The sequence below is a fragment of the Ochotona princeps genome, chromosome 1, assembly GCF_030435755.1.
Source record: "Ochotona princeps isolate mOchPri1 chromosome 1, mOchPri1.hap1, whole genome shotgun sequence".
NCBI lineage: Eukaryota > Metazoa > Chordata > Mammalia > Lagomorpha > Ochotonidae > Ochotona > Ochotona princeps.
The window spans coordinates 15,960,565-15,975,466 of NC_080832.1; the positions used below are offsets into that span (position 1 = coordinate 15,960,565).

A 14,902-nucleotide genomic window follows, 5' to 3' on the forward strand; every position below is an offset into this window, starting at 1 on the left:
GCTAGGGTCTTAAAACCTTGGTGTCTACACATACGGAGAGCAGATCAGCTTATACAAAGACCCGGCACAGCCTTCCTCCCCAGCCTGGTTGCCGCCATGGGGTATGGGCCCTCACGTCACAGGTGACACTCAAACCAACCCAACCGGTGGGAAAAGCATTGTACTTAGTGCCCTTCACACCCGCGCCTGATGAACGAATGAATAGCTCACCTGTTTCATCGAAATTTCTGGGAGGGGGTCATGGATGTGAAGCAATGCAAGTCAACAGTTGTTCAATCATGCTTTTCAAAATCGTGTCTTGAGGGGGGAAAAAGGCCTGGATAGCTTAGAGAATGGAGGCAGTTACCAAGAACTGCAGGCACTTTTTTTTTTCAGGTATCAACACAACAGAAAGATTTTCAATGTCTTTATATTCATTTATTTATATGGGCAAGGAATAAGTTAAACAACACTTAACCTCAAACACAGATTGTTTTTATTTTAGCTAAGCGAATGTTTCAATTCCATATATATTTTTGAGTCTCCAACAATGTCAAACACCATTTTTTCTTTCTTCTTAAAAAAAAAAAGATTTACAAGCACTTTTACAGCACTCAAGGAAAAGTAGACTGAGCGCTTCTAATCATAATTTTCCTTTTCAAAAACATCCATCAGACCAAAATAAAATCATTTTAATTAACTCCTTCCTGAGTAACTAAAACCTTGGAATGTGCTGAAAGGTTATAATAAATAAGGCAGTCAGAGATCAACTAGCTTACAATGTATTTTTTAAATTAAACTATGTAAAATGTACAATTTATTTCATGAAGTACAAACCGTGTTGGGCCCGGGGCCACAGCAATGTTGTCACGGGTGCCAAATAAACTCAACGAGGTGCCTTTCAGGCCCTAGAGGATGTTTGTTGGGACAAGTCCACAGAAGTCCTTGCAAGTACATCATCTTGAGTCGCAACGTGACGCCAGTCGCTGCTGGAAAGAAAATGCCCGTGAGCACACAGGGGGTCGGGCCCCGCTGCAGCAGCAGCAGGAGCTGGAGTTCCTGAAGGGCCAGGTGTCCTGACTCCTGAGAACAGCAGGGCAAACGCGGTCAACTCCACACTGTTTTCAGATGGTGAGATTCCCTACAGTTGACTTCTCAGCGACAATTCCTAGGTCCCCCAAGGCGGCAGTTCTTGTATTTGCTCTGGGGGTGACAGCTGCTTTCCAGGTGGATGGTAGGGCCCTGGGCTTTGGGAACGAGACAGCTGCTCCTCAAAGAACTGTGCTGTACTCGCTTTCCCGCCCCAGTGTGCCGAGGCAGGAAAGGAGGCCCACAGCTGGCCTTGCGGGGCTGGGCAGTGTGTCCCTGTGGCCCCTGCCTTCAGGGGACTCCTGAGAGAGGGCTCCAGCCTTCCTAACACATCTTGTGACAAAGTAGCTTTAGTACACATTTGGCGGATGCTACAGGATCTGACCTTTCTATCTTGGCCATGGCACCATTGGAGTGAAAGCAGGAAAAATCTCAGTGAGACCTACTGGTGCCTGCAAAATGGCACACATGTCATTTGTACACAGCCAACGTTTTCTTCATCAAGGGGTCCCCAACTTGCATGCTGCTAATCCCCTGGCAGGGCTGGTTCTAGTGGAAAAACAGGAAGTAAACAACATTTGCTGTGAGTGATTCTCCTACTGGGGCCACTGTACCCCAACTTCTCAGCAGGTGCCTTTGTATCCATCCAGGAGAATCTGTATTTTCAGGACTTTTAAAAAAATAAGTGAAAATCTTTCAGAATGCAAGCATAGACTTCCAATGATTGGATACAGGCATCACTAGCAGGTGGACATGAGCTATTCTGGGGCACTGGAGCTGCTCAGTCTCCACTTAGATCACACTGGGGGTAGCAGCGATGCACAGAGGTGGCCAAACAGCCTCTTCTGCCTCTCCTCTTTGCTGGCCCTGCACAGCATTCTCAGGAGGGCAAGACTGTGGTTTTGCAGCTTGCATGGAACTCAGGACTGCTTGTTGCAGAGCACACGTACCTCTTAGGGGCACAGCAGGTACTACAGTGCATAGTACCAGCATTAGGGGATCTGGCCTGGCCAGGAGCAGGGTGCAGGGGATCCTGCCACACACAGGAGTCAGTGCTTGCCCTGTCACTGATGCCACATGACCCCCGGAGTTCACCTGTCTTGTCTGCTTCTTCCTTACACAGCAAGCCAACTCTTTTTCCCTGCTGCGCCACTTTGATGTCTGTCAGACTGATGCCTGAAAATGGAATATTTCAGTGGAGCCTGGCACGCACTTGGACCTTGATTGGTTGGGGATGCAGAACAAGCCAACTGGCTGTTTCAGAGAATGCTACTCTTGGTAAAAGTGTCCTTGGAAATGAACCAGAGGCAAAATTCTATCCACCTGGGGAGCAACCACTTGACCAGGCACGTCTTCCCTTCTGGGGTTCCTGTCTGTCTTGCCTTCTCTTAGCTCCTTCTAGAGGAGATGTCCTGGTCTTTGAAGTGGTTTTGCATTTCTGCTGAAATATACAAGGCTGGAAAGTCTCCTACCACAGAGATAATATTTTTTTTCAAGTCATTTTACAAATGCTGTTTCTGGGCCATGGACTGTATGCCCAATATTTATCCCCCTTTTCCCATCGCTCTAGGGGTAGGTGGGTGAAAAAGCTATTTCATGACAAGATGCCTTGCGGTGGAACCATCTAGTGTCCCTGGGAAAGACCCAAGGAGCCAAGAAAACAAAACAACACAAAACAAACAAACAAGACAACACAGAACAAAATCAAAACAAATAAAACCCGCAAAACCGGGTGTCTCCCAACGACCCCAACAAGTGGGAATGTTTTTCTCTTTTTATGCAGCTGAGTGTTGATTTCAGTCTGGAGGATTTTTCTTCCCCTAAGAAAAGAACTCTCTGGAATCGGGAGATAAAGCCACAACACAGTGCTGGCATCACCTCTTATAAATATCTTCTAGCCACTTTTCATCGTCTTGTTCGTCGTCGTCGATGGGCTCTTCAGTTTCCAGTGGAGACGGAATAAAGAACTGTGGTCTCAGGGGGGGTTTGCTCACGCGAGACTTGAGTCCGAACTTGCGCTTCAGCAGGTGGAACTGCTCTTTGATATAGTGGTAGAACTCGTACTCGTATCGCATCCGCTGGTAGAGAATCTGTACGGCCTCAGGAGAGGGGACAGTCTTCTTCACGGTCACAGTCATGTTGCCAAGTTTCCTATGTTCTGGAAAAGAACCAGGGTTGCATGTGAGCATTTAGCTTTGAAGGAAGAGCCTGTGTTAGCTGCCTAAGGCTGGCAGGGCCCGAAGAACAAAAAGGAAACATCTTCATCAGAAAGAAAAGATAATTTCCCGGCAACGTTTGGAAAGCGTGGCCCATATTTTAGACATTCATTGACCAAACTTGAACAACCTTACTTCCTTATCAGGGGGTGTGACCATGTGATTCGATCACAATTTACTCAATCACTCTAGGTTCCATATTCTTTTGATTCACAAAGTCTATTCATTTTCCCTCTTTTCTGAGTATTCCAGATCCAGGAACAAAGAACACTGCCTTGAGAAGGGGACTCTGCCACCATGTCACCACTTTCTGGTGATCATGGTATTTACATTTTTTTTTAAAGATTTATTATTTTTATTGGAAAGGCAGATATATACAGAGGAGGAGAGGCAGAGAGGAAGATCTTCCATTCAATGATTCACTCCCCAAGTGACCGCAACAGCCGGTGCTGCGCCGATCCGAAGCCGGGAACCTGGAACCTCCTCCAGGTCTCCCACAAGGGTGCAGGAACCCAAGGCTTTGGGCCGTCCTCGACTGCTTTCCCAGGCCACAAGCAGGGAGCTGGATGGGAAGTGGAGCTGCCGGGATTAGAACCGGTGCCCATATGGGATCCCGGCATGTTCAGGGCGAGGACTTTAGCTGCTAGGCCAGAATGCCGGGCCAAATTTACATTTTTTTTAATATTGATAGAAAATTGCATTGCTACAAGATTGCATTCACCATTTCAACAACGCATTTACCAAGAAATACAGGAAAGACCATTAGATTTATTAAATATAACTTTAACTGTTGTAAATTTGGAATGGTTTGTATTGTCAAATGTATATTATTAAAATCTGCTTCACTGTATACTAATCCTTAGCCACTCAAAATGTTATTCCTTGGTATTCAATACTTACTAACATAAAATATCATATATAAGAAAATATTTAACTTACAATTAGGTGCTATTCCTGACATTCACAATGTTGTGTAATTATCACCATTATTTCCAAAGTCTTTCATCAATGCAAAAGATGTTAATAGTACAAGTCATTAAATAACAGCTATCTCTTTCCTCTTGTCCCCAAGTATCCTGCCATATACTCTGTCGCCATGATTTTGCCTGCTCTAGCATCTCATAGGAATGGAATTAAACAATACTTGTCGGATCGGGCCTTGGGTTTGGGGGCAAGTGCCGCTCCTCACAGTGTGGCGGCTGTGGGGGGTGCCCCTGCCGGGTTGGACCCAATGCTGGGGGCTCACGCCAAAGACACTGCCGCAAGGCAGTGAACGAGTCCTCGGCCTCCCCCAGGGCGGCCAGTGCACCATGTGGTGCCAAACTCTGCCTGCTGGCCGCCTGGCCAGGGAGCTCTGGTGTATTGGTTGTCTGAATCGCTGCTTAGGTAGCTCCAGGTTGATCCCACTGTGCCTCTGGGATCTCAGTTAATCCTTAACATTCCCAATGGCGGTAACTCCTTTGAAGAAATTGGTAACGGAACAGAATGTACTGGGCAGGACTGAGCAAACCTTAGCCAACAAGCAAAACCAGAAACTAGCATGGAGCACAGGTCATGCCGAGCCATGCTCTTGCAACTACTGGTCTACTTGAGTCAAGAACACTAAGCCACACTGTCTAAGGCATAGGCCAGGACAAGTGAGTGACTGAGACAAGCTGAGTCAGAGCAACCACGGGCAGGCGCATGATCTACGGCTAGGAACAGGCCCTTTGGGGAGGTAAGGGGACACCTTAACTGGGTTGAGGTTCCCACCAAGGGGCGTGTGTGCTGGAATGGGGTTGCGTTCTATCTAGGAAACAGTTGCAATCTCCCGAGGCACTAGTGTGGACTGGGATTGGATGCACCAGGCCAGGCCAGACCCCAACACCATCTGGTGTCCTGGAGAACCAGGGTGGATGTGGGACTGACTAGGCTGGGTCTCAACCCCATACTGAGCCATGTGTGAGCTGTACATGGGTATGGACGAGCCATGGCTGGGCTGAAACATTCAACAACAAGAACCAGAATGAGGTGAAAGCAAGCCAGGAAAAGCCACTGTTCCTGCTAGGACATGAGGTGAACTGAATAGGGCTGGCTCAAGGACCCCCTAGTATGCGCAAAATCTGGCATTGGGAGAGGTTCTGATGGAGGAGCCTGGGCAACTCCTCTGGCAGGACACAGTCCCTGCAGGTAAGCGCAAGAAGCATGATAGGAAACAGCCCAGAATAGGCCATGGAAAGTTTCCCACTGGCATACATTTGGCATAGGTCAGGGGAAGACCAGGCTGAATCAGTTCAGGTCATACACTGATAAATCCGAACACCAGAACAGAGTGTGGGTCGAGCCGGAACTGGTCGCGACAAAACCAGTGCACACTATGGAACGCTAGGGTGAGGTTGCCTGTACTGGATTTGACTGCAGCACCCAACCAGCACACGCGAGATCCAGGAAGGGAGGGGCAGAGCCAGCGGGGGGGATTAAGGGGCTGGTCCCCTCGCCAGACAGCTACTCCCACTGGAGAGCTTGGGCTGGGAAGAGGACAGACCAGACTAAGCAAGGCGGCAACATCTGTGCGCTGCACATGGACTAGATCAGGGAAAAGCCAGGCTGGGCTGATTATTCCTGCTGGTGCAAGCATAAATTAGAGTGGGTGAGGGATGTTTGGGCTTAGCCACAGCATCAACTGGCAGAAGCTGGCACTGGGGACTAATTCTGTCGGGTCAAATCACAGAACCACCCGAAGAGTGCATAAACTAGGACTGAGAGAGACCTGGGAGGGAAATAGTGGGTTCCCCCCTCTTGGGTCACTAGTCCCGCGGGAGGGCATGAAAACTAGGACGGGGGCTGGGGTGGCTAGACAGAGAGGCACTCAACAACATCCGTGAGGGCTGGATAGTTGAGTTGGTTAGATGGAACTAAGCTCTAATACCCACTGACAAGTACAAGAGCCAAGTAGGATGTGGGACAGACTGGACTAGTCTGCTACACATACTGGCAAACCAGGGTAGGGGGTGGGCCTGGTGGGGGTTATTGTGGGTCGCCCCGACTAGGCTGCAGCTCTCACTGGTTGATGCGAGGGCCGAGTGTGTGCTGGGCAGAACCAGGCTGGACTGCAACACCCATTGGTTCCAGCGCAACTCGGGACCGAAAACAGAACCAACCCAGCAATTGAAACCACCAGCTGATCGTGGTGATGGACTGTGCCAGGCCCTGTGCTTGCTAGAACATACAAGAATCTGGTCTGGGAATCTATCAAAGTTTCTTTGGAGATCTCCCCAATCGAACTGCTGGACTCAGAACCCTAGCCAAGAAAAGACAGAGGATAGAGCAAGTCAATCAACCACCTCAGCTATATGTTGGCAGCGAAATACTGGGCAAATGAAGACTCTATGATGGACTGTGTCAATCAGTGGACGACCTCATCGAGTGAAACTGGCAGCGATTCATAACTGGAGAACTATTAAAACCATTTGAGCAAGGATCTCAGATCATGCTCCACATCCGGGACTTGGGGTGGGTGGGAAACTGGGTGGGGATTCTCCGTCAATATCCCCCTTTACCTCAGATACATGATGGAAACAATATGGACATAATACTATTTCCCACTTCCCTATACCCCCTGAACCTTTTTTTTTTTTTTTTACCATAATTAACTATGTAAAGATTGTCAACAAAAATACAATAAAAAATAAATATTCAATGGAAAAAAAAACAATACTTGTCCTTGCTGGACTAATTCATTCCACACTGTACAGGGTTTTCAGTATCCATCCGTGTGCTAGCAGCACTTCATTCTGTCTTATGGTGTGGATCGCTCCCACTTGGGGGCTATCATGATGCAAGTATCTGCTCAATTGTTTGGAGTATATGTGGAAGAGTGGGATTGCTGGGACATGTGACGACTTCAAGAACTTAGTGAGGAACTATACACTGCTTTTTATAGTGGCTGCATAATTTTATATCCCAAGCAGCATTGTGTCGGGATTCTGACCTCTACATCCTGTGTGCTGCTCCCACTGATCTCCCGGTGGTTTGGATTCACATTTTCTCAATGACTCATGATTCAGATGTTAATGATTTCTCTAATGTCTAATAATCTCTTCATATGCTTAGTGATCCTTTGAAGAAATGCCTACCCAAGTCCTCTGCCCACTTCTGAATTAGGTTCTTTGCTTGGAGGTTGGTGTGTTTAGGAGTTCTTTATATTTCAGTGGACCTTCCGATATGGCCACATTTTTCTCATTCAATAAGTATCTTTTTACTCAATTGGTAGTTTTCCTTGATGCACAAACATTTTTTAATTCCAGTGAATACCATTTATCTATTTTCTCCCCTTACCACCTGTCTTTTAGATAAGAAACAATTGCCAAACTAAGGTCTCGATTTGCCCCTTTATTTTAACTTCTTTTTAACTAAAAAGTTTGCCATCAAATTTCAGTGGGTGTATAATTTTCTAAGTAGAGCTTCAACGAGTCATTTCAAAAGACAGATTCACATGAAAGGACAAAGAATTTCCCTTTTTGAAGATATTTCAAACACTTTCCGAAGCCCCCAAGGGCAATGCAAAAGGGAACGTTGTCAGGGTAGCAGCCCCTGAAGTAAGGGGGCTTTGCGGAGTGACTCCTGGCAAAGGCATGCTACACTTCCGCCCTATCAGCTCTACAGTTTTTGCTTAGGAACTTGGCAAAGACTCTTCTAAAACGGGTTCACAATGGAACATTTAATCCTGTCTGTCCTCTCAACAGAAATGATTTCTTGCTAATCTGGGGTGGGCCGCTTTCATAACCTTAACCTTTGTGTTTTTAAACCAGAGTTAACAAAAATCTTGAAAGACAAGTCATAAAAAGTTTAAGGTTAAACACTGAGAAGCAGGGAAAAAACAATTCATTCATTTCCGGCTTCCTAAAAATCTCTTCCTCTCAGAACAGGCTAAATGATGTGGGGTTTTATTTTCTTGTACCCTGCCCTGCTCCATTAAAAAAAGAAAGAAAGGGGAACCAGCACGATAATGTAGCGGTTAAGGTCCTTGCCTTGAACGCACCAGGATCCCATATGGGCGCCAGTTCTAATCCCAGCAGCCCCACTTCCCATCCAGCTCCCTGCCTGTGCCGGGGAAAGCAGTCGAGGACGGCCCAAAGCCCTGGGACCCTGCACCCATGTGGGAGACCCGGAAGAGGCTCCTGGCTTCAGATTGGCTCAGCTCCAACTGTTGCGGTCACTTGGGGAGTGAACCATTGGATAGAAGAGCTTCCTCTCTGTCTCTCCTCTCTGTATATCTGACTTTGCAATAAAAAGAAATTCTTTAAAAAAAAAGAAAGGAAGGAAGGAAAGAAGGAAAGAAAGAAAGAAACTTTGCAATAAAAATAAATCTTTTAAAAAAAGAAAGAAAGGAAAGAATGAAGGAAGAAAGAGAAGGAAAGGAAGAAACAAAGAAAGAAAGAAGTTTGAATTAATTCCTATGATTTTAAAATAAATCCAACATTTAAATGATTTGACCCAACCTATTTGAAAAGAGTCTAAAGAATTTTACAAAATACATGTGCTGTTATTAGCTGCCTAGCTGGGGAACTGAGCCAGGGAGGATGAGCTGAGGGTTAAAAAAAAAAAAAAAAGATCGGTTTTGTGGTCAATTATTTCTTCCCCCTCCCACATGTTCCACAGGACAGCCCTCCTGGCCTCTGGACATAGTCCATCTTTTGGGGAGGCAAGCCAAGTGCCAGGGCCTGAGCCTTTGACTGGGTCTTTGGGAAAGGGGTTGAGCTGGTCTCCCCTCTGGGCTGAGTGCACCTGTTCTCAGGTTGGTCAATCAAACACCCAAGCTGCATCCTTCTATCTTGCTTTATTGGGTCACAACATTCCCCACTGGCCTTCCATGTATCTATCCATGTGTGTATTTCTCAATTTAAAAGCCAGGTGGAAAAAAATGGATGTTATTTGTTAGCTCCCAAACCCTAGGCTCAGTAATACAAAACGTATGTTGAACATCCTACCTACTTGGGTGGGAAGTAGGTGAAGAGTTCGATTGTTGACCTACTAGCAACAAAAAAGAATTCGCCATTTTACATAGTTCTTCAGTAAAATCTCTGCACAAATATTTCTAGTTAAGAGATCACAGAGAAATATCTTGCATCTATTTTCATAAGGAAAAAACTACAATACAACTAGCAACATTTAAATAACACCCTTAGTGTAAATTCAGCCATGACTTTCATGGGTAAGAGAGGCAAATGGCACCTACTAGGCAGCCAGCTCTCCTGGTGTGTGCAGCCTGATCTGGGAATACTGAGAAAGTCTGAATGAAGATTCTTAGACCTTGTGAGAACTTGACTAAAGTTCCAGTTCAAGAACACATGGAGAGTATATGGACTTCTGGAAACCATATATGAAGCTTAGATATTTGGGTTTATTAAGAATCAAGAAATTAGTAAGTTGTATTTCCTTCAACATTTCACAAAGAAGTTATTTCAAACAATTTTGTGGAAAATGGAATTAAAGCACCACATTGTGGCATAACACGTTAAGCCACCAAATGCAACCCTGGCATTCCATATAGTGCTGACTTGTGTCTCGGCTGCTCTACCTGCAATCTACCTCTCAGCTAATGTGTCTGGGAAAAGCAGTGAAAAACCCACATGGGAGACTAGGAGAAGCTCCTGGCTTTGACATAGTCCAGCTCTGGCTATTGTGGCTACTTGGGGAATGAACCAATGGATGGAGGATCTTTCTTTAATTAAAATAATATTGAACTAGACCATCATAGCATCAAAAGCACATACCCAAAGGGTTGGGAACCACTGCCCCAGAACCACCTCAGAGGCAGAAGCCCATTCCCAGATGTCGTATTTAGTTTTAACTCCAATGTTTCTAATAGGAAATGCTATTCTAACTCGGTCACAAATTGAGCCAGGCCCTACCAAATTTGGGAAAGTCAGCATTTCTATGACAAGCAGCACCTGACACTGTAGTGTCCTTTTGGGAGTGTGTCATTGGTCAGCACTGGGAGATTCCACCCAGACCCTCTGCCACGAACTCATTTTATCTGAAGTTCGTAAGGTTGAAGGTCTTCAGTGACATTTATATTTCATAAGATAGCAAGTGGATTTTCCAATCATGTTTTCGTTACAAGCTACTCCATTATCCCGGTGCAAGGGTTTTGGCTATTCGATGGTATTACTAGAAACAAACACCAGGAGGCCTGCCCTCATGTTTGCTAGAAAACTTAATATACTTTTAAGTACGGACTTTAAAGGTTAAGAAGTAAAAAGAAACTTTTCATTACTGGATAGAAGATGAAAAGTTGTGAAAAATCCTTTCTTGGAAAGTAATATATTGCTAGGAGTAGCTCTGCTCTTTCAGTCTACCTTATTCTTCTTGGCCCCTTCATGAGACCCTTGTCTAAACACGAGGCACAGGGTAGCATTGGCTGCAGTGCTAAGATGCTGCTAGGGATGCCTGCATCCCACACTGCGGCGCCTGACTCGGAGTTCTGGTTGTGCTCTGGATTCCTACTAACATGGACCATGGATGGCAGAGGCTGATGACTCCAGCCATTTATATACGAGCCTAGATTGAATTCCTGGCTCCCAGTTTTGCTTTATTCCAGTCTCTGTTGTTCCAGGAATTTTAGGGGTGAGCCAGTAGGAGGGAGCTGGAATCTCTCTCTCCAATAGGTTAAATGCATACAACAGAAAGGATTGTTAAACATGAAAGACAGCAACAGCTGGAATCTGGTGTGAGCAAATCTTTTCTGATAGTCTCCTGTTCTGCATTAATGTGTCACTCTTGCTTCATCCATCCATCCTTCTCCATCCCACCTCTTGCCTCTGACCCACCTCCTCTTTATCATGGTCAATCTCCCAACTGGCTTCTTTTTAACAAAATTCCCCTTCCCCTTTTTCTCATCTGTTTTTCATCTCCATCACAGACCAACTTCTTTAAGAATTGTCTATTCTCTACACTTGTTATCAAACTCTCAACTTACACACATGACCGAACCCACACAAGCCTTTGTTTCCCTTTGTTTCCTGGTTGATGACTCAGTGGGACCTCTGACCTCACACGCTTGACTGCACATTTCATGGCGAACCTCTTACCTTTTTTGGCATTAGAGAGGTAATTGCCTGGTCATCCTTGATTCTCCAATTCCCACTCTGCATTCTCTCCACCCTCTCCTCTGTCCCTGTCCAGTCTTTAATTGTCATTGTCTTCCAAGGCTTATCCCAGCCCTTCCCTTGAACCCCTGCACAGTGTCATCCAATCCTCTACCTTTAGTTTTCACACCGCCATGAACAACACACACACAAAGTTGTGTGAAACATTTGTTGTTCATCTGATCTTGTTTTCCACAGAGCTGCCAAGTTTAATAAGAAGGCTCATGACACTGCCAAAGGTTATGTCACGGGGAGAAATAGGAGTGTTATTTTGTGACAACTGAACAGAGATCCACGTTGGGCCAACCCTGATGATGTGCACCTAGGATGGGCTGGGGTTTTGCTGATATTCACGTTATTTTATTGAGTGTGCTCAGCAGCCCTGTGAAGTAAGTGCATGAACTCTATTCTGCAGATGGAGAAAATAGACTCTTGGGACGATAACCGACTTACCCCAGGTTGCATAGTTGGAAAGTAAGTTCCAGAGCTGGATTTGAACCTGGGCCCTCCCTTTTATGTCGAGGTTTTCCCTTACTAAGTATTTGGCCACAAGCAGGGACACTTTTCTGAATCTGTAGAAAATTATCACCTTCATATGGAAAGACAAGAGGGTAGATTGCCTTGCACAGTAAGTAATGAGTTTTTAAAATCACATTTCAAAGACCTAGTTATGGGTCGTGCTGTACAATAATCAGTGTTATGGAAAAGTCATTCCATTGCTAAGTGTTCCACATTTTCGTCAATGCCAGACTTTTCCTCCAAACAAAACACAGCGACATGAACTACGGAATCAGCTTCCCACTAGGCTGCCCTCGTAGAGGCTCTGGCAGAAGTTGTTAGGATTCCTTGCCAACTGTTGTTGTTTCAGCCACCAAACAGCTAGGCTTTAAAAATCTTTGCTTCTGATCAGAATTCTTTGCTAAGCGAGATCGCCATTGTGAGGTCAGCACACGCTCTGGCATCTATCAGGAAGCAAGGATCTCACCCCACAACCATCCTTGTAATCTTTCAGAAACAGAGAGACAAATCCTAGGGGCTTGTGTCTTTGGTGTCCATGGACACATCTTTCAGATGAAGAGACAACCACAGAACGCCTTACAGGAAGGCAGCCTGAGCCGGGACTGGCAGGCCATGTGGCGTTTGGCTCCTAGGTTTTGCTGATGTAAGACTTGGTCTGTTTCACATGGAAATCCGGATCTCTGGCTTCTCTTAGAGGGGGACTAGGGAGCTGAGTAGGACTGCACACTCTGAGCAGCTGTCATCAACCAGCTTGTCTGGAACCCTAACTGCTGCTTCAGTCTTTCATGTTATGTGGCTGGCTGCCACGCCAATTCAAATTTTATGTTTCATTTTCAAGACTTGGAACATCTGAGTTTCACACATCTAGGAACCAAGCGTTTCAGGTGACAATGGAGGCTTTGATTAGGTCTCATCTATGGGTCCAGTGTCCCCTTCCTTCCTGCTTTCTATAAATATTCACCAAATAACTAACCATTCTGCACCACGCATAGAGGTATAAGTCACGACCACCACCAGAACCATCAGGCATTTTTTTCTAGAGCGTTATCCATGCCAAGTACTCTGAGATTCCTAAGCATGCATTTGATAAATAGAATCAAGCTGAAAAGAAACTCCAAATGTTGCAGAATATCTTATTATTACTATATACAGTTGTGAGATTTAGCATCTGGTCCAAATCTGCATAGGTGATAAGTGAAGAAGTCAGGTGAGGGACGCTTGACCAGAGTGCAAGCTCTTGAGCTTTCCCATTGCTGACAGGGGAACAGAGTGCAAGATGTGGGGGAGACCCTTCCTTCCGGGATGGAGGCAGGGAGGACATCTCTCTGCTCTCTGCTGGCTTCCCTGCATCCTCTCCTTGGCAGAAACCTTCGGTGGAGAGTGCAGCTCCATGAGAACTGTCTTAAAGGCGCTGCGTGGAGTATGTCTCCCACAACTGGTGTGAAGGCACTTGAAAAGTCTATGGAAATTGGGGTTAAAAGATAAGTTGATCTTGGTATACGAATGTGAAGTACAAGTGCAATGGGGGATCCTCACAATGTTCATGAAAAAACGTGCATTGTGGAAAATGACTTCACAACTTTCGGGACCAAAAATAAACTTTAATTTCATTTTTCACAGGCTTTCTGAAGCATCCTTGTATTCGATCATGAAAGTTTGCTGTGTTTAAGTCTTAAGTGCATGTGTTGTGTGTATGTGTATGTTTCCAGCAAAAGATGTAAAACTTCTGGGCATTATCCGGGGCTCAATCAACCCCTCTGAAACATTTCCCCTGGATTTTGTTCTTAATACCTCTTGCAGGCTTCATTTAGTGGTTCTTCTCACAGAGGGAGCTCTTGCCCTGAGTGTGGTCAGGGTCAGGGTGGCACACCAATTATCTCTGTATTCACAGCTCAGCCCGTGTCCCTCACAGCAGACTCCTGGAGGGATCCACAGAATCGGTTGGAGGAGAAAGCTTGACTGTGTCTGTGGCTGGAGGTGCAGCCCGGTGGGGACAGCGGCCACATCTGAATGTGCTTCATACAAATTTGCAAGAGATACTGGTGTGTTGTAAACTCCAGTGTTTGTTTCATGGCTTGGTTGCCTTTTTGGACCGATCATGCTGGCCCTGTCCTTTAATTAATAAACACACTCCAGCAGAGGGGAACCAGTGGTCCCACGATGATTTTGATGTTCTCTTTCATTTTTATTACGGATCTTTAGGGATTGACCAAATATTTGCCTTCGTTATGTTGAGGATAATTGCAGGAAATTTCCTCAAAATAGGCACTGGGGTTTAGCTGTGAAATGTTTGGAGGGGGAAGAAAGAAAAACATCAACAACACTTGAGCCTTCTATTTGAATACCAACAGAGAGGTTGTGGTTTCCGGTCAGTCACAGCCAGGACTGAGCAGGGACTGGAGCAGGATCGGGGGGGGCATACCCTCTTCCCAGCCCAAGGGACTAGCAGCTTATGCTTTGCCAGGGCTCTGAGGATGCATGTACCTCCATGTGACCTTGCACAAGCTTGTCCAATCATTTGACCCATAGCTCGTAGGAGCCTGAGACATCTCAAGACAGATTCGGGGCTGTGAGACCAGAGAGGGATGGACCTGAGACTAGAAAATGGGCTTTTTCGTTCCTAGTCTAGCACTTTGCCTGCGCCATCATAGGCTGTTAATTTCCAAATTGAGTGGAAGTCTATAACCACCCACTTCTTCTCGCCTGTGTGTATTCTGGCATGGAGGGCATCGGTGGTGAAGGAGGGCTGGAGTGCTCTGGTAAGTTTGGAGCATCTGGTGAAAGGTCTGCCAGCCAGAAAAAATGTTTTCACATTGAATAGGACTGTGTCTTTTTAATTTTTAGTTCCCCAGCGTCCAACTCCATGCCTGGCACACAATGGCCCTCCATAAATGCTTGTTGATTTGAAACCTGTATTTTAAATCCGTTTATACGATCGGATTAACCCCAAGGGCAACTTTTGGTGTTGAC

General features: G+C 45.8%; 1 protein-coding gene across 1 annotated transcript in view; it reads right to left on the reverse strand.

Annotated features, from left to right (window-relative positions):
• Nucleotides 1-393: 393 nt before the first annotated feature.
• Nucleotides 394-14,902, reverse strand: part of UST (uronyl 2-sulfotransferase) — a 297,060-nt gene continuing 282,551 nt past the window's right edge. The window contains exon 8 of the mRNA XM_058666312.1: nt 394-3,226. Within this exon, the coding sequence (XP_058522295.1) occupies nt 2,943-3,226 (284 nt within the window). The 3' untranslated portion in view covers nt 394-2,942. The remainder of the gene's footprint in view (nt 3,227-14,902) is intronic.